Source organism: Camelus bactrianus, chromosome 22 (assembly GCF_048773025.1).
Source record: "Camelus bactrianus isolate YW-2024 breed Bactrian camel chromosome 22, ASM4877302v1, whole genome shotgun sequence".
NCBI classification, from domain to species: domain Eukaryota; kingdom Metazoa; phylum Chordata; class Mammalia; order Artiodactyla; family Camelidae; genus Camelus; species Camelus bactrianus.
This window is the reverse complement of record NC_133560.1, coordinates 19059892-19079835: the sequence shown is the minus strand read 5'-3', so window position 1 is coordinate 19079835 and position 19944 is coordinate 19059892. Positions and strand designations below refer to the sequence as shown.

The 19944-nt window shown below is 39.8% G+C and overlaps 1 protein-coding gene across 3 annotated transcripts in view; it reads right to left on the bottom strand.

Annotated features, from left to right (window-relative positions):
• The window catches only part of GABRB2 (gamma-aminobutyric acid type A receptor subunit beta2), a 206709-nt gene that overhangs the window by 91852 nt on the left and 94913 nt on the right, over positions 1–19944 (bottom strand). For all 3 annotated transcript variants that reach the window (XM_074350327.1, XM_045508189.2, XM_074350328.1), the window contains exon 6: positions 16904–16986. In XM_074350327.1, coding sequence (XP_074206428.1) covers positions 16904–16986 — 83 coding nt within the window. The remainder of the gene's footprint in view (positions 1–16903; positions 16987–19944) is intronic.

Here is a 19944-nt window from a genome sequence, read left to right as displayed (position 1 = left end):
AGTCTTATGCCATGTAACATCCTCCACAAAATCAGATGACGTCTTAGATTTTCAAAAATATTTTCAGTGCCAATCAAAAACCATAAATTTCTATGTATCACCAAATCTCTGGCCGTCCTTAAATTCTTATTTGTCTTCAATGGTGACATGTTTATTAACTATGCTAATAAAAATATACTAATTTTGCTGTACTTTTGGTAAAAATGGAAATAAAATTATATATAATACCTATGTGGTGTACTATCGGCCTTGGATAATTCCTCCCTTAAAATCACATGTGCAGAATAAATAGAAAGTTTTATTTTTTACCAATATCTAACTTTTTTTTTTCAGAATCATACAATATCAAGAAGGAGGGGATTTATAACACAATGTTCCAGCCCTGATTCTGTCATTAACCAGCTCAATGACTCTGAAAATATTAATTACTTATCTGTAAAACTGAATTCTTGAACTAGACAATATGGAACTCTCAATTCAGTGCACTGGTTCTAACAATAGACCAAGGGAACAGCACAAGATTTGATACATCCAAGTTAATGCTTAAAACTATTAGAGGTTACAGTTTTACTAATGTGTTGTCATCCAGATCATCCAATTTAGTAGGATGCACCATGTCAACACTGTAGATGAATAAACTTCTAAGATATTAAGTTCTTTCTTCTACTGACTCGTATTAAAAGTGTGCAAAAAATCTGGACTTAAACCAATATCGTCTTGGTGCTGATGCAAGGAAATTTCACTAATTAATGAGATTAGTTTTGAAAACATGATTCTTCATAGATCTCATATTCAGTATTATATTCTTAGGTAACTATGTAGATAGTAGATAGATTATAGGTACATGGATATAAATACACACATAATGCACATGTGTGCATACAGAGAGAGAGAGAGAGGAAGAGATGGGAGGGGGGAGGGTGGGGAGGATGGCAGAAGAAGGAGGAAGAGGAGAAAAAGAAGGAGACGAAGGAAGAGAAGGGGAACTGGAGGAGGAAGAAGAAGATGACTAGGGCTGGGAGATAAAGGAAGTGTTTTAGAGTATGTTTTTATCAATATCGATGAAAGGAAGCTTTCCATAGAAGTTTTCATCAATACAATATCAGTATTTGGGATAACTCAATTAAAAATCTCTGGAATAGATCTTGATTACAATATTTTATATGGGCTCCTCTCAGAGAAGGAGGAACAAATTACAGAGGATCTCAATTTTTATGGCTAAACGAATAAATAGCATGGATTTTAGAGTCAAAAAGACATAGGTTTAAGGATGTATTTCACAGGCGTTGCAAGTCGTGCCACTGGGAACTTCTTGAAACTTTTCTGGAGCTTAAATTTCCTCTACTCCAAGATAAGGATGGTAATAATAATAATAATAATAATAATAATAATAATAATAATAATAATAATAATAATAATAATAATAATAATGTCTAATTCACAGAGTCACTTTGATAATAAAATTAGACAACATACATAAAGCTTGGTGCCTGGCACATATTACTCGGTATTATTCTCCTTTGAAGAAAGTTTGCTGTAAAATAAAATTTCCTTATGATAAACGGAAACCAATGTGTAAACTAATAGACAATTAGTCCTGTTACATCATATTGGCCTTTACCTGTTCAAATGGAAATATCTCAGTACAGCCTGGCTCTTCCCCTCCTTGGAGTCCGCTTTACTGGATTTTGTGTTTTTTCTTGAGGAAGTAAATTAAATGTTTGAGTGGACCAGTCTAATCATGAGAAAATATGAGACAAACCCAAGTTGAAGGACTTTCTAAGTACGCTTGACCAGTGCTCTTCCCAAGTGCCAAGGTCATGAAACCAAAAGAAAGACAGAGAAACTGTCATGTTGAAAGAGACGAACAAGGTGTGACAGCCAAATGCAATGTGTGCATTGAAGCCTCAGACAGAAAAAGCCATTCATGGAAAGACCGGTGGAATCTTAATAAAAACTAGTTTAGCCAATCGGAATTTAACCGTGCTAATTTCTTAGTTGTGATAAATGTATCGTGGTTTTGAAAAAATGTTCACATTAGGGGGAGCTGGGTGAAAAACCTGAGGGAACTCTATGTGCTATCTCTGCAGATTTTCTGTGAATCTAAAGTTATTTCAGAAAAAAAAAAAGATCCAAAAATAATTTGGGGTGGAATCTGAGAGCTAATACATTAATCTCTATTTCTTTTCCCCAACCCTTTACATACAGGCTTCTCCCATGCATAACAGAAGGCTCTCAGCACTGTCCTGAGCTTACTGATGTCCTTGCATCCACACCAGGCCTCCGAGGAAAATGTTTTAAGAATATTATACCCATACTTAACCATGTGCATCTTCTCAGGTTTCAAACAGGTGTCAAAAATAGAAAAGTTGTGGTTCAGGGCCCATCAGTGTTGTTAGCCAGAATTCATTCCAGCTAAGTTCTAAGAGCACAACATATTTTTATTACTCTAATAAATTAACCAGCAATGACAGTTTTGTGGCAATTAGGTTATGTAAACTTCTTACCATAAAGACACATCATTAGGTTATATTTTTAAACTTCCATATGTCACCTCAAGTTAAGCAGAAAGAAACATGAAATGCAATCTTTAGGACAGATTTTCTTAAATTCACCAGTTTCCCCATCTCTCCTGACATTTTGTTGAAATTTAATACCCTCCACTTTGGCATTTGACAGGTTTGATTCAGCTAACTTTGTTAAGCAGGAGCATATGCTATAAAATGGCAAACCATGCCCTCTTTTTTTTTTTTTTTTTGGTAAGAACAGTGGGTCAATTTAACAAGACAGGTTTTTAAAACTCTGTGATATCAGAGATGCATTAGCAGGGTAGACTTTTTGCAAAACAGCTTTCATTTAGTTTCTTTAATCACTGATACACATTCCTGGGGTGGAGCAGTGGGAGTAAGGGTAGGTAGAATGTGGAACAGTTTCACAGGATAGAAAAAGACCTTGTTCTATTAAAATGTAAATTCTGAATTCTTACATGGCAAAGAGAACTTAAGTTCATAGCCAATAAAGACTATGTAGTATTATCATTAGGAATCATGCCCAGAGGGAAAACTGGGACACCACAACAAGAAGAGTCCCTTTCTCTCCTTTTATACAGGCAAGATTTAAGTAAACATGTCTGGATTATTTCTCCAGTTAGAAGGAAAACGGGGACTGACCCACAGAACTTGGCTGCAGACATCAATAAGATGTAATGAGAAATCCTGCTCTTCCAGGGTTCAAAGGCAAGAAACAAGAGAGATCAGACCACCGAACCAAGAGACTCGGCATTCACAGATGGTTCATTAGTCATCTCAAAGAGCGGGCTGAGTCCCAGGTCATGTTCCCATGCTAGGAAGCATCTCCTGGCCCTAACTCCAGCGCCCACCCTTCTGCTATCAGTGCAGCAGGTCTACTGCAGAGAGATTGAGAGCAGAACTGGGGACTTAATTTGTGGGGTGCAAAATTAGAATGAGGGGCCCCTTGCTCACAAATTATTAAGAATTTCAGGACAGTGAGTCCCTTATGATTGGATTACTGCGTTGTTGATTTTTATTTTGTGGTTGGCTTTATTCCTTTGATAACTATGTAAGCTTAAAAAGCTAAAGCTCTAAACTGTTCTTACAAACAATGAACAGTGCATATATGTACATTGTAAAACAGAAAAAAAAAAAAAGAATTTCAGGACAGTGACAGCAGATCAAATATAGGGTTCCGATATGGGGCAGGCAAAGAAAATAACAAATGTCCACTGAGAGCACATCAACAGTAGGTAGGATTTATTACGGATAGATTACTGCAAATAAATTATTTATAATACGAAGAGAAATGCACTCACTTTGTTACGGTTATAAACAAGGAAATGATACGTGGAACAGTTAGAGACATGGGCCGCCCTGCCCAGTCCTGGAGACTGACTTAACTACGTTGCCCAGTATCACGTCTGTCTACAGCTCTGCGTGTCATCCAGGTTCTGCCAATCAGATGCCCCGGCTGGAGACCTGAATTCAGAACCGAACTGAGTGGAGAGAGAGGGACGAAACATCTGTTATCAGCACAGCCTACCTGAGAGGCAGCGTGGTTTCGGTCTAGCAGCTAGAACACGAACCCGTTTATTCAGCAGGCAGTCACAATACTCCTCTGGGAGCAGTACACACCTTGCCAGTGCAGGGCTGGGCTGTGATTCTGGCAAGCATATCTAAAAGCTCAGCCTACGGTCTGTTCTTCAGTCCTCTCAAGAATTCTGCAAGCCAAATAAGTCTCTTTCTCTTTAAACTAGCTACACTGGATTTTATTTTTTTCTTTAGACACTGGCCAGCTAACCTGTGGGGCCTTTGTAAGTTACGCAACTTCTCCAAGGCACCGTGCCCTCATTTGTCAAGAGGAAATAATATTGGTGGCTGTCAGGTGAATAGATTTAGGTGAGAGCATGTCTGAAGATACGCAACACCATGTCTGGAACAAAGTAAGCATTTAATAAATAAATGGCAGTGACTATCATGGATGACGGTGGTGACAATCTTGGCAACAATAAATACAAAATCATGGCACCAGCTGCAGTGAGGTGGGAGCAGGGAGAGATGGGAGGCTCTGGAGGCTATCCTAAAGACAGAGGTATTGGATTTGCAGGACTGAAAGCCCCCTGAAAGGAACTTATCTTCAAGTGGTACTACAGGGCGCCACGTTCAGGATCTGAGCTGCAATACATTGGGCTGCAACAATCAAACAAGAACAGGAGTCTTCTGGAAATGCTTCAGGAAGGTCTGTGGGTGGATTTCTGCCCCTGGCTTCTGACGTTCACATCAGGTTTCACAAAGTGCTCTCCAGCCTTCAATAAAAATGCTAAGAAGGCCACAAACGTGGCATTTTCACTTAATGAGGATCGAGCATAAAGTGAAGTCCAGCCGAGAAGAGAGTTTTTGTGGGATGGCAGCATTGTTGGCACCTTTCTTGAGCCTAAAGGAAAACCAAGTAAACAAGCTTGTACCCCAACTACCCTCCCTCCAGGAGATTTGCCACCGAAAAATTTATAACACACAGCTGGCACTGAAACTGCATTCTTAGCTCTAATGGGCAATTTCCAAGCAGGAAATAAATGAGCATTGGAAACCTCAAAGAAAGCGGCTGTGACCCTAGGAAGGTAAATGTTATTCGATGTGAGTTTTTGAGCAGAGCCTCAACCAACACACAGGGCCCTGAGGGACCTAGGCACTCATTTAGTTTTTAAGAAAATGCTTCATCTTTAGGAACCCATCAAGAGAATCAGTTTTCTGGTAATTGCTCCTTGCTGTTACTTTGAGTTGCAAGCTGAGTGTGGGCCAACCTCTTCCCAAACTTCACAACTGTGCCTGCCTCGTGGTCAAAGGGGTGAGCAGCTCCTGGGCTCTGGGCTCATTTAATTACCAAGTCAGCTTAATACAGGTGAGGGATGGAAGCCAGTGTGTTCAATTTACCAGGCTCTTGCATATTATTTCTTCTGACGTCCTTTCAATGCTACAGAGCAAAAATCTAATCAGGGATCTCATTTACTGCTAAAATATTTCTCCCCAAATTCTCTGTATCTAAAACTCTAGATTCCAAAGATACCTGTTGATTCACATGGAAATCTTGGTCACGGCCAGGATAATGCAGATACGTGTTCCCACTCTCTACCTTTTGGGCCAGAGGTTATGCATACACACACATACACACACACTTCACAAACAGCTTCACTTTGTACACCATGTCAGAAACACCCTAACGGCTGTGTTCAGCAAAATGAACCAAGCAGGTAGGTCTTCACCGGTAAGACTGGGAGCTACTAATCTGATAACGCTGAATTTTGCTTCTTTTTGATTTGCTCGCTTAGGAACAATAAAATCATGGATGCCTTTGTAATTAAGAAAATAACTAAAAAAAAAAAAAAACCAAAACTGTATTTCTTCCATTCTAATGCACTTGGTGTTCCTTTCATGTTGTTGTGTTTAGCATTTCTGAAATCAGGATTTACCTACCAAGAGGTGACTACATTCCTTGTAGAATTTTACTATTCTTATTAATGTAATGGTGAATCTCACAAGGGATGGTATTTAAGAGAAGAAAAATAGTCACATCTTATAAAAGAGCCATCCTGCATCGCTGTCTTATTGGCTCAAAGGCTGGCCTATAGTGAATACAATGATTCTAATGCTCTTTACATAGTAAGTTCTTTTTGCTTTTAATCCATTCATTTTACATTAGAAAAAAAATGTCCAAAGGTCCGTGTCAACCTCTGAATTGCACAGGATGTCACCATGATGTAAGCCAAGTGTGAAGTAGGCACCTTTCCTATAAAACCATTTCAAAAAGTTTAATATTTCTAAGTTGTAGCTACTCACAACTTCTGTGGGTTTTTTAATGGATTCGTGGTATCAGACTTTTCTGAGATGATGAAAATGTGCCGTATACTTGCAGTGTCTGGTGTGGCAGAAACCCACGGCTCCTGCGCACATGGTACATGCCTGGAGCAACCGAGAGACTGAAAATGAAACTTCTCAGTTTCACTTGATTTTAATTAATTGGCACTTAACATTATATATTATACTGGACGGAAGAGCCATATACCTATTTCCACACATACATAATCATACCTGCGTTTAGCGATACAGCTTTGATCATATACAAATTATAACATTAAGAAGAAGAGCAACTAGTAGAATTAACTTATGTTCCACAAAGGAGAACTGGTGTAATAAATTATAGTTCAGCCACATGCACAATACTAGACACTACAAATTATGAGAGAGAATTTCAGAAAACAAGGTATTCATGATGTGCTTTTAAATTTTAAAGATGAGGTTGAAAATCATATAGGCAGTTAAAACCTCAGTATCGGTAAAAGAAGAGCTCCAGTTTAAGGTGGCACATTTGCCCTTCCTGCCTTACTTGACTCTCACATAAGTAACTATAAAAGGAAGGAACAGTAAAAATCTCTAATGGCACTGCAAATAGGAAAGCATGCCACCAGAGTGCCAGGAATTTTGGAAAATGTACAGAAGTTAGGAGGTAGGTGAGGGTCTGCACATCCAGAAAACCAAATGGAGAAACAAGTTTTCCATGTGGGCGTGCAGAGGAGAGAGCCCATCTCCTCACTGATGTCCTGGAGCTCTGACGTCACGGGGTGGTCCTCACCCCTGCAGCATCAGCGTGACCAAGGTACCTGTGAGAACTGCAAATCCTCAGGCCTCGCCCCAGACCCACTAAGTTAGAAACTCCAGGGATGGGACCCAAAGATCTGTTTTAACAAGCCCTCCAGAAGGCTCTCGTGCCCAGTCAGGCCAGACCCTGGAGTACTCTCTCTCAGCTTTGGCTGTTCACTGCCATCACATTGGGGAGCTTTCAAGATGACTGACTCAGTAGGTCTGTGGTGTGGCCCCTTTACTTGGACGTTTAGAAACTCTCAGGTAATCTAATGTGCGGCGAGGCTGAGGACCTACACACTGGAGAATCTGCAGGCTCAGTCAGGAAGCTCAGAGTAGGACCCTCCTGAAACCAGCAGACCAGTCTTCACCCGTCTACCACTGGTCTGGTGACTGCATGCAAGACAGTGCTGGATGAAGGCTCCCTGGACACCTCAGGGGCTGCCTGGATGCCGAGTTTAGACACTGGGCTGAAGAGAAAACCAGAACAGAACCCCAGACAGCCGTAGGCACCTCTGCAAATGGAGGAAAAAAGAAAAGACGCTAAGTTGTGGTTCTATCATTTCCTTCCAGGAGTGAAATAATCTAAAGTGCTTATGCCTCAGATGAGCCTCGGCGACCTGTGAAAGGTCCCAGCCCACCGTCCTAAAGAGCGGGGCTGTCTGATCAGCACGTCCAGTTGTCTGCCCACCTCGCGCTATTCAGGGAGGAAGCGGGCTGTGGAGACAATCTCAGAGCAGTGCTGAGGAAACCCACAACAGGTCAGACTCCTCGATCAGTGACTTGACCTGATCAAACCAGCCATTTATTTACAAATACGAATTGACTACCAAGATCAGCAGGTGTATAAAGTAAACCATCCATGTTAAGAAGACCAAAGCAGACACACCTCCTCATAAAAGGAAACAGATGAGAACAGAAGAGGAATTGTGAAATAAACTGACGTCCTTTCAACAGAAAAGGACGTTCCAAAAGAGGACACATGACTACGGAAAACAAGGAGTTGAAGCATCAGGAAGAGCTCCTAGAAACTGAAAATACGATTGCCAAAATATAATGCTAATAAAACTTTCTTTAGAGTAAAAGAAATACTACTAATTTGAAAGAAAAAAAAATCTGTGAGTTTTAATTCAGAGTCATGCATGGCAGGTAGATGTGGGCGATCCGAGATCTACCTACTGGGAATCTCAGAAGGAGAAAACAGAGACTACAGAAAGAGAAAATGAAAAATGTAAAAAAAAAAAAAAAAAAAAGTATTTCTCTTTACTATGGGGGAAAAAACTGTAGAGTTCACTATTTTCATTTCTCTTACTCAGTATCAAGATGCACCCTTTATATCTAAGTCACTACTTTCTAAGGATGGAAGTCTTAAGGTCCAGATATATATGTGAAGGTCACAAATAATATTTGCATGAAGTCCCAGGGGTTCTACACACACCAGCTGGTGCTTGTCTATGGTCACGTGGGACTAACGAATGTTCAATGAAGATCATATCCAACAGTGTATTTCCACACTGGAAGACCAACCCCCGCTTCCACAGCACTAGATGAAACTCAAGAAAATATCAAAAGAGGACAGTGGTTCGAATTAAATGTGTATACAGTGACACCACGGAGCCTTTGTAATGCTCTTTGCTTTTCCCTCAATAAGCAGTAATGACTAAACCTTACTAGAATGTCACAAGAATATTTTCCTAATTTGAAACACTGTGAGGATCACCTAAAATATTTCATAGCTTCATCATTTACCACCACCACCACCCACAGGCACAGACACATGCACACATATGTTTTCTTCTGTTGTGATGCTTCTGAAAGCATTAAGGAGGTTCCAAAAGCCTCTGGGGGGTTCCAGATTCTTTAGATAGATGAGAAAATGTGGTAGACACAACTGTAAACTGTATTTCTGGGAGGAAAATCTGAGACAAGAAAGATGGCTAGCAGCAGGGCAACAGGCTATCAGCAAAACACACACATCATTCTACTTAAAATCTTAGCAGGGATGTGATTTCCATCTTTTCTTAAACAGCATTGTTCTCAGAGGTACACGCATATGGGATCTTCATCCTCATGTAAACCAGTGAATTCCTAACTGTCCTTAAACCAAGGTCCTACATATGTTTTGCTGGTGCTGAGTAACCATCAACCCAGAGCTCCTTAGAAATCATATCATCCCATCCCTGGCCCAATGCAAGAATTCCTTCTTTCCTGGAAAATGGCTTTACAGCATACAGCAACCGACCGGCCTTGTTACGAGCTGTAATTGCTATGAACTTTTCTTTTCCTTTTTTTTTTTTTTTTTTTTTTAAATTTCAGTCCAAAATTGCCTTTTGGCATCTTTGACCATTAGTCTAGTTTTGCCCCTAGGGCAGCACAGTCTGCTCTCTCAAGAGCAAATTCTGTAGTGATGTGAAAATAGCTACCCTGTTCAACACATATCACCACCCCGCCTCTCCGAGCCTCCCTTCCTCAGGGAGGTGTGCCCCTCCTCCCTCCATGTCTTCCTTCCACTGGTTCTTCGCACTCCATGGTGTACGTGTCACTCACATTTTGGTTGCCTGGTGGCTAAATGTCCATCTTAAAAAAGGGTGTGCCTCTAACTGAGCACAATATTCCAGGTGTACTTTGCAAATGATGATAACGGTGCTATGACGAGAACAGCTGCTAGGGGGATGCCAGTACAAGCCCTGCACGGAGATCTCTGTCGTCACTCATCAGGTGTCCCAATATGGTACAGATGAGAAATCACAGCGCGACGAAGCTACGTGGCCTGTTCCGTGAGCTTGAGGAACCCACCCCAGACATCCCCACTATCCATCATGAGCTCAGACCCCCATCTCATCACCATGTCCTCTGTGAAAGGCATTTTTAACCTACCAACGTACTCTGAAGTGTCATCAATTTTCACTCTACGAGCGGAGAAACACAGTGCTTTTTCCTTCTAAGCTCTTAAAAACACCATATGGACACCTACCAAAATACTGGCCAGCACACAGCATAACCTGGATCTGTGACATAGTACATTTTGATTCAACATCTCAAGCTGCTGAAATGCATCAATCTATACTGACCTCTTTAATAAGACTTCAGAATGAAATTGTTGGCAAGGAAGTAGAGGTTTTATTCCATCAGCATCCTAACAGGAGGATGTTTATATTTGATCTTCAATTGGAATTCAGTAAGATGACAACAATCACACGTACATTTTCTGCTTCCTAAAGCATGCTGACCACGTCTAAGAAGAGATGCCGGCTCCCACACACCCACAGGGACCTTTTTCCTACACTGACCACAGAGGCCTTAGATGGTCAGCAGGTGATGACTGTCCTGTCTGGACCTGTTTAAATGTTAACAAGACCATAAACGGATTATATTTAAAAGTGAACTATCCCTTTACTTCTCCCAAGTACTGACGCCCAAAGACTTCTAAATCTCCCTCTTTGGATTTCGAAGCTCGCTATTCGTTCTTTTCCTGTTTGGCAGAAGTAAAAGAAATTAATTTGTACTTTGTATCTGTACAAGCACAGCTGGCTGAGACATTCTATGAGGAAGGAGACAGCCCTACAGATAACAAAACTTACTTGGAAAATAAAAGCAAGGGTCAGAGTAAGACTTACAAAGGTTGACAAGGGCAATGCTGTGCTTTGGGGCTTTCCTTGGCTGCATTTACTCAAACTCAAGACGAGTGTGGAACTTGTTAGATACAATAATCAGAATCAGTATGATCATAATAATTATGAATTACTGAAGGGACTGTTTAAGCAGATGTCCACCATGTACCAACCAAAGTGCTGGATTCTTTATCTATATGCATTTTGTAATCCTCACAAGAGCTTCACGATGGTAGATATTAACATCTCCACGTGACCTACGTGGAAACTGAAGCTTAGCTAAGTAGGGTGACTTGCTCAGTGTCACACAGGTGGTCAGGGACTGTGAGAGGCCAGCAAGAACTGGTTTCTGATGCTGCCACAAAGAGCAGTAGTAGGGTTTTGTTTTTTTTTTTCCTCCAAGATCCTGAAAAGGAGATGCCTGAGGGCTGCCTCAGTCAACACTTGGCATAGCCCTGTGAAGCCGTCTGTGACAGAGAACGCCACACAGTCTCTAACCCACTGTAGGTGGCACTGAGGCTCAGACTGACTGCAAAACCAGCACCACTGAGAATGAGAGCGTGGATCGCATGCTCTGAGACACGGAGGCTGTCCAGTCCAAATCACCCAGAGACGGGCTGAAATAAAAACACACAAATACATGAGGGGGGGAAAAGGAAACTTTGGGGTTTTGGTAATGTGAGTGGCCTGTCAATGGATTTCAGGTGAGAGAATTCCATACTTTCTTTCAGGTAAGGAGCTCACATGTCCCACGTGGACACCTGGAGATGGAGATGAAGACTGTATATGACAGCCTGACCCTGCTGAGCAGGGGAGAGGGACCACGTAGGTGACGTCGGTACTGAGAAGCTGAACTGGCTTAGCACACGGTGTAGCCCCCTAACTGTTCCCATTTCAAAGACACACAATAACACCGCCGCCCGCTTTGCACTACTTTTCATTTCTGAATGGACCACAATAAGTGGCCTTGCAGTATAATAGAAAGTTGTGTCCTTGTACCGTGACATGAACTGCGTACATTTAAAAAAAAAGAGATAAATCTCTGTCTTGTCCTAATACTCTTCAGTTATACTTGGCAGCATCATGTATTTCAAAGCATCAGTACACCTGGGACAAGTCACTGTTTCTTTACGAGAATTCATCTTATTCCTAAACAGCAAAGTTCCAAAGAGCTTTGTTTACACGGGCTAGCTTGTAACTTCGTTGTCATCTGGTGCTTTCAGGGTGACATTTCCCTAGAAATACAGGTGAGTATTCCATTATCCCTCTTCCAATCTGAATGAGAGACTCAGAAACATAACAGACATGTACATACATTATGTGGACAGGTATGGTGTAGCTGACAACACAGATAAAAGAAGCATGTAGGAAAAGAATATGAAAACGAATATATGCATGTGTATGTATGGCTGAAGCATTGTGCTGTAGGGAAACTGACACAACACTGTAAACTGACTAGACTTCAATAAAAATACATATATAACAACAACAACAAAAAAGAAACGTAGGTATAAAGTAAGGAAGGCTGGATCTACTTGAAAAGACTGGAAACATCTGGGAATGGAGTTCTCCTTTTTATATTGGCAGTTAAGTTTCATTGCCTGCTTAGTGTTAAATATTATCAGGGCCCATTTAGTTCAGCAAATCCCATTAATCCACAACAGAACTTCTCCATCCTTCCACCTAGAAGAGAGAAGAGGAGTCCATACTGACTTTCTAGATTCCTCAGCACTTGATTTCAAGATTTCTTCTAATCTTTAAGATCTTACAGAATTAAACGTTTTATTTTGAGAGCGCTTTTCACTAATCCAATTTTAAACACATACATATATTTATTGAAATAATTTTTATCTTCCTTATCATAATAAAGGAGGGCAGAAATACCGTCTTCTTTTGTCCACCATTATGTCTCTAGAGTTTACTGCAATACCTGGTAAATAATTAGTGCCCAACAAATATTTAGTGAACAAATAAATTCCTGAATGAATGCAATCATGAATGAATGAACAATAAACTCAATCCTAATATTCTCCTACTCCAAGCTTCCCAGAATCAAGTTTATTACCCTATCTGGATACAAATATATTAACTGTTGATGTGGAGATAAGGTGGTAATGATTTAGTAATGCCATTATTTGGCTCATTTGCATTTGAGAGAGGGAGGAAGAGAAGTAAGGAGGGGAAGCAGGAAGGGGAAGGAGGGAGAGAAGGGAAGTGGGGACAAATGGGGAGGAGAGAGGGGGCGGAAGAGAGAAATGAAAGAATGCCTAGAGTCTGCTAAACAGAAAGAAATGATAAATAAGGTAAAATGTCAGGCACAATCTTCAGAGCTTAAGGGATAGGATCCTAAACTTATTTCAACATGATGAGTTAACTACCGACTTACAATAATAAGCCTAGATATCATGCACCTTATTAATATAACACCATACATTATTCTCTATAACAGTGATTCCCTGTCTGGCTAAATATGAATATGCCCCAATTATTCATAAGGATAGGCTATTTGCTCAATTTTTAGAATGTGGATCTTCCTGTTCATCTGGTCCCTACAAAATCAGGGGCTTTACTAAAGTAAGTCACTTATCAATGACCACATCAGTGCAGAGCCATTGTGCCAATCAGCAGCTGCATAATCTTGGGCAAGCCACTTCACCTCCTTGAGTTTGTTTCTCTAGTTGTAAAAACAAATATTAAAATCTACCTTGTAGACTTAAAACTTAAATGTTCACAAGAGACAAAGCAGGTCATTTTATGACGATAAAGAGGTCAATTTATCAAGAAGATAAAACAATTGTAAATATTCATGCAACATCAGAGCACCTTAATATATAAAGCAAATACTTAACAGAACTAACAGGAGAAATAAACAGGAATACAGTAATAGGTGAAGACTTTAATACCTGACTCTTAACAACGGATAGATCATCCAGACCAAGAATCAATAAGGGAGCAGTTGATTTGAACGATACTATAGACGAAATGAGCCCCACGGACATACAACACTTCACCCAACAGCAACGGAATACACGCTCCTCTCATGTGTACACAGAACATTTTCTAGTATAGATTATATGTTAGGTCACAAAACAAGTTTCAAAAAAATTCAAGAAGACAGAAATTATATCAAGTATCTTTTCTGACCAGCATGGTATGAAACTGGGAATCAACAATGAGAGGAAATCTGGAAAATTCACCCGTACGTGAAAATAAGACAATACAATCCTGAACAGCCAGTGGATCAGAGAACAAATCACAAGAGAAATTTTAAAAGATATCTTGAGATAGATGAAGTAGAAACACAGCATATCAAATCTTATGAGACGCAGCAAAAACAGTTCCAAGAGGAAAGCTTATAGCTGTAAACAAATGCGTCAGCAAAAAAAGGGAGTTCTCAAATAAACAGCCTAACATTACATATACCTCAAGGAACCAGGGAAAGAAGAAAAACGTAAGCCCAAAGTTGACATGAAGAGGAAATTATAAAGATTAAATCAGAAATAAATAAAATAGAGAACAGGAAAACAATGAGAAGAAAAAGATTATAAAAGAAGAGATTAACAAAATTAAGAGTTGGTTATTTGAAAAGATAAAAAAAATTGATCAATCTTTAGCTAGACAAAGAAAAAAAGAGAAAGGGCTCAAATAAATAAAAGTATTAATGAAAGAGCAGACATTTCAGCTGCTGCCACAGAAATGAAAAGGGTCATGAGACTACTATGAACAATTATATGCAAGAAATAAAACAACCAAGAAGAAATGGATAAATTACTAGAAACATACAATCGACTAAGACTGAATCACGAAGAAATAGAAAACCTGAACAAACCAATTACTATTATGTAGACTGAATCCGTGATGAGAAACTTTCCAACAAAGAAAAGCCCAGAATGAGATGTTTTCACTGGTGAATTTTACCAACCATTTAAAGAAGAATCAATGCCAATGATTTTCAAACTCTTCCAGAAAGTTAGAGAGAAAGGGCTGCTCCCATCCCACTGTTCACGGCCAGAATTACCCTGACCCCGTAGCTAGATAAGGATACCTCAAGAAAAGAAAACTGCAGGCTAATATCATTGATACATAGAGATCAAAAATCCTCAACAAAATACTAGCAAATCAAATTCAATGAAAAAATCACACACCACGAGCTAGTGGGACTGATCTCAGGAGTGCAGGGATAGTTCAGCACATGCAAATCATCAAATGTGATGTATCACATTAACAGGGTGTAAGATTAAAGTCATACGATTAACTCAACAGATGCAGGAAAATGTATTTGAAAAAATTCAGCGTGTTTTCTTGATAAAAGCTCTTAACAAATTGGTTCGGAGGAATGTACTTCAAGGTCATAAAGGCCATTAAATAACAAGCCTACAGCTAATATCATACTCAATAATGAAAGGTTGAAAGTGTTTCCTCCAAGATCAGAAGACAAGAGGGCCCACTCTCCTATTCAACATAGTACTAAAAGTCCTAGCCAGAACAATCAGGCAAGAAAAAAAAAAAAAAAAAAGACATCCAAATTAGAAAGAAAAAAGTAAAACTGTCTCTGTTTGCAGGTGGCACGATCTTATATATAGAAAACCCTAAATACTCTAACACAAAAAAATGCTGTTACCACAAAACTTCATTAGTAGCAGAGCAACACACTTTTTTCAAAATGTCCTTACATCAACAATTTGAAACCACCAAAGAATTTGAGTTCTGAAGAACATTATGCTCTAAATTGTATCGTAAGTTAGGAAAAGGCAGAGTTATCCAAAGATATCTACATAAAAATAACCACCAAAATCCCATAGACCAATTTCATTAAATAGTTTTTTTTTTAACTGAAGTATAGTCAGATTAAAATGTTGTGTCAGTTTCTGGTGTGTAGCATAATGTTTCAGTCATACATATACGTACATATGTTCGTTTTCATATTCTTTTCCATTGTAGGTTACTACAGGATATTGAATATAGTTTCCTGTGCTATACAGAAGAAATCTGTGGTTTATCTATTTTATATATAGTCGTTAGTATCTGCAAATCTCGAACTCCCAACTTTCCCTTCCCCACCCCCTTAAACAGTTCATTATGGCAGAGATTTAATGTGAAAATAATGATAGCTTAGAAATACAAGCATGAAATCAGGTTCTTCAAAAAAGAGCGTGTATATGTAATTATTCCTCAAAGCTAATTTTTGAAATGAGCCAAAGTACCAGCCATGTGTCAGAAATGCTGTATTTCTGCTCTGAGCAGTGACTTAGAATTGCACAGCTTGCCACGGCTAGAGTTCCTCCCAAAGGCTGAGGGCGGTCAAGCTACTCACTCTCTAGGATGTTGCACAGAAAGTCACCAGCTTCCAGTTGCTTGGTGGTGGGTTGAGGTATGAAAACATCGCAAAGAAATGACAGAGGAAAAAAAAGATTCAAAATCCTTCCCCACCTCAAACGACCTCCCAGAGATGGGTTATGAAATCAACGCTTTAGGCCACCCAGCAGGGTAGGCGACTGAATCATCAAAGAATCATGTGGAAACCGTGACCTAGAAAAGCACGAAGGCTGCAAAACAGGTCAGCACAGGAAAAGAGAATAAACACACATGCACTGATCACATGCTCATCATATGGCCTTTCGCAAGAATATAAAATAAATCTGAGACACTGAAAATAGTCCCTCGGAGAAAAAAAAAAAAAAACACTCCACCAATCCACACCCTGTGAATGTGTTAGCTAATCCAGAGGACACGATTATTTTGCGATTACAGCGATAACGTTTGTGAGAGACGAGATCAGCGAGGACATCTCATGTCATCCTGCCGTCTCCACCTATTTTCCCAAGTCTGTGGCAGCTGCTGACACCAATTCTATATAATAAATGCCCAAAATAGCCCTTGGTCTCTTTCCAGACTCTTAGCATCTTCTTTTCATGGCGAGATTACTGCTTCTCTACACATCTCTCCCAGTGATTTAAAGATGAGACTGAGAGAGTGGAAGCATCACCGAGGGAAGACACTGTGAGTGCCCCCCTCCACCAAACTGAGTGTGCCAGCACAACCTCTGCAGGACCTGTGGTCCAGACATGAACCTAGGACGGAGACCCACGCCGAAGGAGAACCTCAAAGCCGAGTGCATCAAGCTAGATTCTCAGAAAAACTTACAGCTTTCAATTTCCAAGGTGCAGTTTTGTTCATCCAGTGGGTACCGCCTTAAGTCCATCATGCAGGCAGCTGTGGTTGTGATTCTAGAAGAGAAATATCAAGGGTACGTGCTGTTAGCTTGTCCGTGACTGGAGTCGGAAAAATTAAATCTAAGTATCAAAGAAGACAGAACTGGACCTCTAGGAGACTGATTTAGTCTAAGCTCTAACCAAAAAAAAAAAAAGTGCTACAACTTTGGATAACCATTTTCCTTTAGGAGCCTCATGATGATTTGTAAATTAAAGAGAGTGGATTAAATCAGTATTTTCCCATGATGGGGTCCATTACCTACTTGGTACCAAAATCACCCGGGAATGTCTGTTAAAAAGGCAGCTCCCATTCTCCAGAATGTCCTGGGGATACGGCAGGGGTGTCCCGGGACTCTGTTTTACAGCCATCACAGGTCACTGAGAACACCAACATGGATGTTACTCTTACACCCACATTGTTTTCCTTTCTCTTTCTCAAGACCCTAAAATCTATCTAATTGTCAATCACTCTTGGCTTTGATCCATCATTTTTGACCTTTCTATACATAATGCAGTGTTCTGCAAGCGCATTAGCAGAACACACGATATTCGCCATTCATCTGTCACCTGACTGGCTCTGTCCTGAATAATCCGAGATTCTCACGGCCTATTAGAGAGCTTCCTCCTGTTGGTTGGCAGAGTTGTTCATCTAGAACACAAGGTACCTTTATTAATTTATCAGGGAGAAATGAATGTGTCTCTTTAATGTCTTTATATTTCTCTGTCATCATTTTTCACTAATCTCACTTTTCACTAACTGAAGAAGGCCTACAAGAAAGAGCCAAAAAACACACAGCCCTAAATGATTTATCACCATGTTTTCTGATCAACAAGGCAGCACAATGTTATGAAAAAGCACAACTTTTAAAACACAACAGACATAGGTATGAATTCTAATCCTGCCTCACTGATACACATCAAGATGGCTAATATCTCCTAACCAAGCTTAGTTGCTTCATCTATGAAAGGAGACATTATTAACAATAATTACCTGATACAGCTTCTGTATGAATTAATGTAATATTTTATGTAAAGAATATAAAAGAAAACCTACACATAATAGACCCTTTATGTCTGTTGGAATAAAAAAAAAAAAAACTAAGAGTAGAAATTAGTGTTAAATTTGACCAACTGTGGCTTAACTCAAATCTAAGAGACACTGTATTACATGTTGGAAACAGAGAAGTAAATGCAGCCCCAGCTTGGGAGAAAGAGCTCACAGCTCAGCCTTTCTCGTTAAAGGGTCTTGGACAGAGCTCAGGCGAGCAGTCCAGGTGGACTGACTCTAGGAAATTCCTTAGGTGTGAGAGTCCCACTCCCCCATGGTAGGATGGAGACAAACAATTGACTTACTGTATGGAGTTCATGCCTCTTTAGCTGTAGTTTGATGACTGCTTTGTTAAGGTCTGTGCTCTGTTAATTTTTGTTCTTTTTAGTGATGAGTGAGTATCCTAGGGCTAGTCTTCATCCTAAATTCCTTCCTCTCCTTTACCAGGAGTCAGCTACTCTGCCCTGGCCCTTTTTCATCTTCACTGCCTCCCTCAGAATCTATGGGGCCACTGCCTCACCTCCATGTTACTACAGTATCTTGGTCTCCCAGCCTCTCCACCTGCCTCCCTGCTATCCCTGATCCACACAGCAGTCAGATGTTTGAAAAGCACAGATCAGATCTTATCTCTTCTCTTTAAAAATGCTAGCAGCTCTTCCAAAAAAATCCAGAAGTCTTGGCTATTGCCTACTGTGCCCTGAATCCACTGACCCTTCCTTCCCTTCTGACGCTTCAAGTCCTCACTATTTCCAGCCTTCACCTTTGTTCTCTCTGCCTAGAACATGTGTCCCCTGACCTCACAGCTGGTCCTCCAGCTCAAAACTCACCTCCTCCGAAAGACCTTTTCTAAGCAGCCCACCCGAAGCAGATGCCTTTACTAATGTTCCGTCTAAGCTGTTCATTTCCCCCCAGCAATGATTACAATCTGAAATTATCTTGCTCATTTCTCTTTTGTAAAAACTATTTCTCCCAGTAAAATTTAAGCCATTGAAAGACACAGGCTTTTTTCTACTTAGCATGAGGGAATCAGCAAGTATCTACTGAATGGATAACACATGAATTAACAAGAGTCAAGCCGTTGGTTTTGCTTTCATTTGGAGGGTGACTTTATTGCATCATTTCTCTTCTCTTTAAACTAAAATGTGTCTTAGGTTTAGGGATTCTTTTCATATTTTCAACAGTAAGTAAACTATAATCCATTCAATTAGCATTATATTAACTAGTACCAGAATTTTTCTTGTTATCAAACTGATTGTTTCTGCTTTCAATGGGACTGATCAATTACCTATATATTATAAATTCTAAAAATTATACAAAAATTAACAGTCACATTCTTTACTCAGAGTTTTAAAAAAGGACAATTTATTTCGGCTATGTGATACTTGGCTAAATTTTTGACGAGTCCACTGATTTTTTTTTTTTTTTACCATGTAGATACAATCTGAATTGCCACTAACATACAGGAATCTGTATGGTGTAGAAGAGAAACGTTCAAAGGAAATAAAATTAGGCACATGGTGGGCATATGGAATTCTCATGCTATTTACGTAAGACAGCAGATACAATCTCCATCTCGAGACTCTAGAGAAAATTCACTTCATTTGATGGAATGAACCCAAAAGTTACAAGGGAACACATACGATAAAAGAGGACAGCCATAAACAGATGCCCGGCTGTGTAAGTGAGGTGGAATTTGCAACTGCCCCTAAGGTTGTGGTTCCCACATTCTGCTGATGTATATTCATGGCAACTAACATCTGTGAACTAGTGTTGTGAACCAGAAAAATAAATTGACTAATGCTAACGCAGAAGCGATGGGTTTCTACTCATGTTTTAAAGATGAAGTATGAAGAAAGTGTTTTTCTCACATCAACAACATTCACAATTACACTGATGTTTCAGTTTTTTTAACGCTGTAATATACT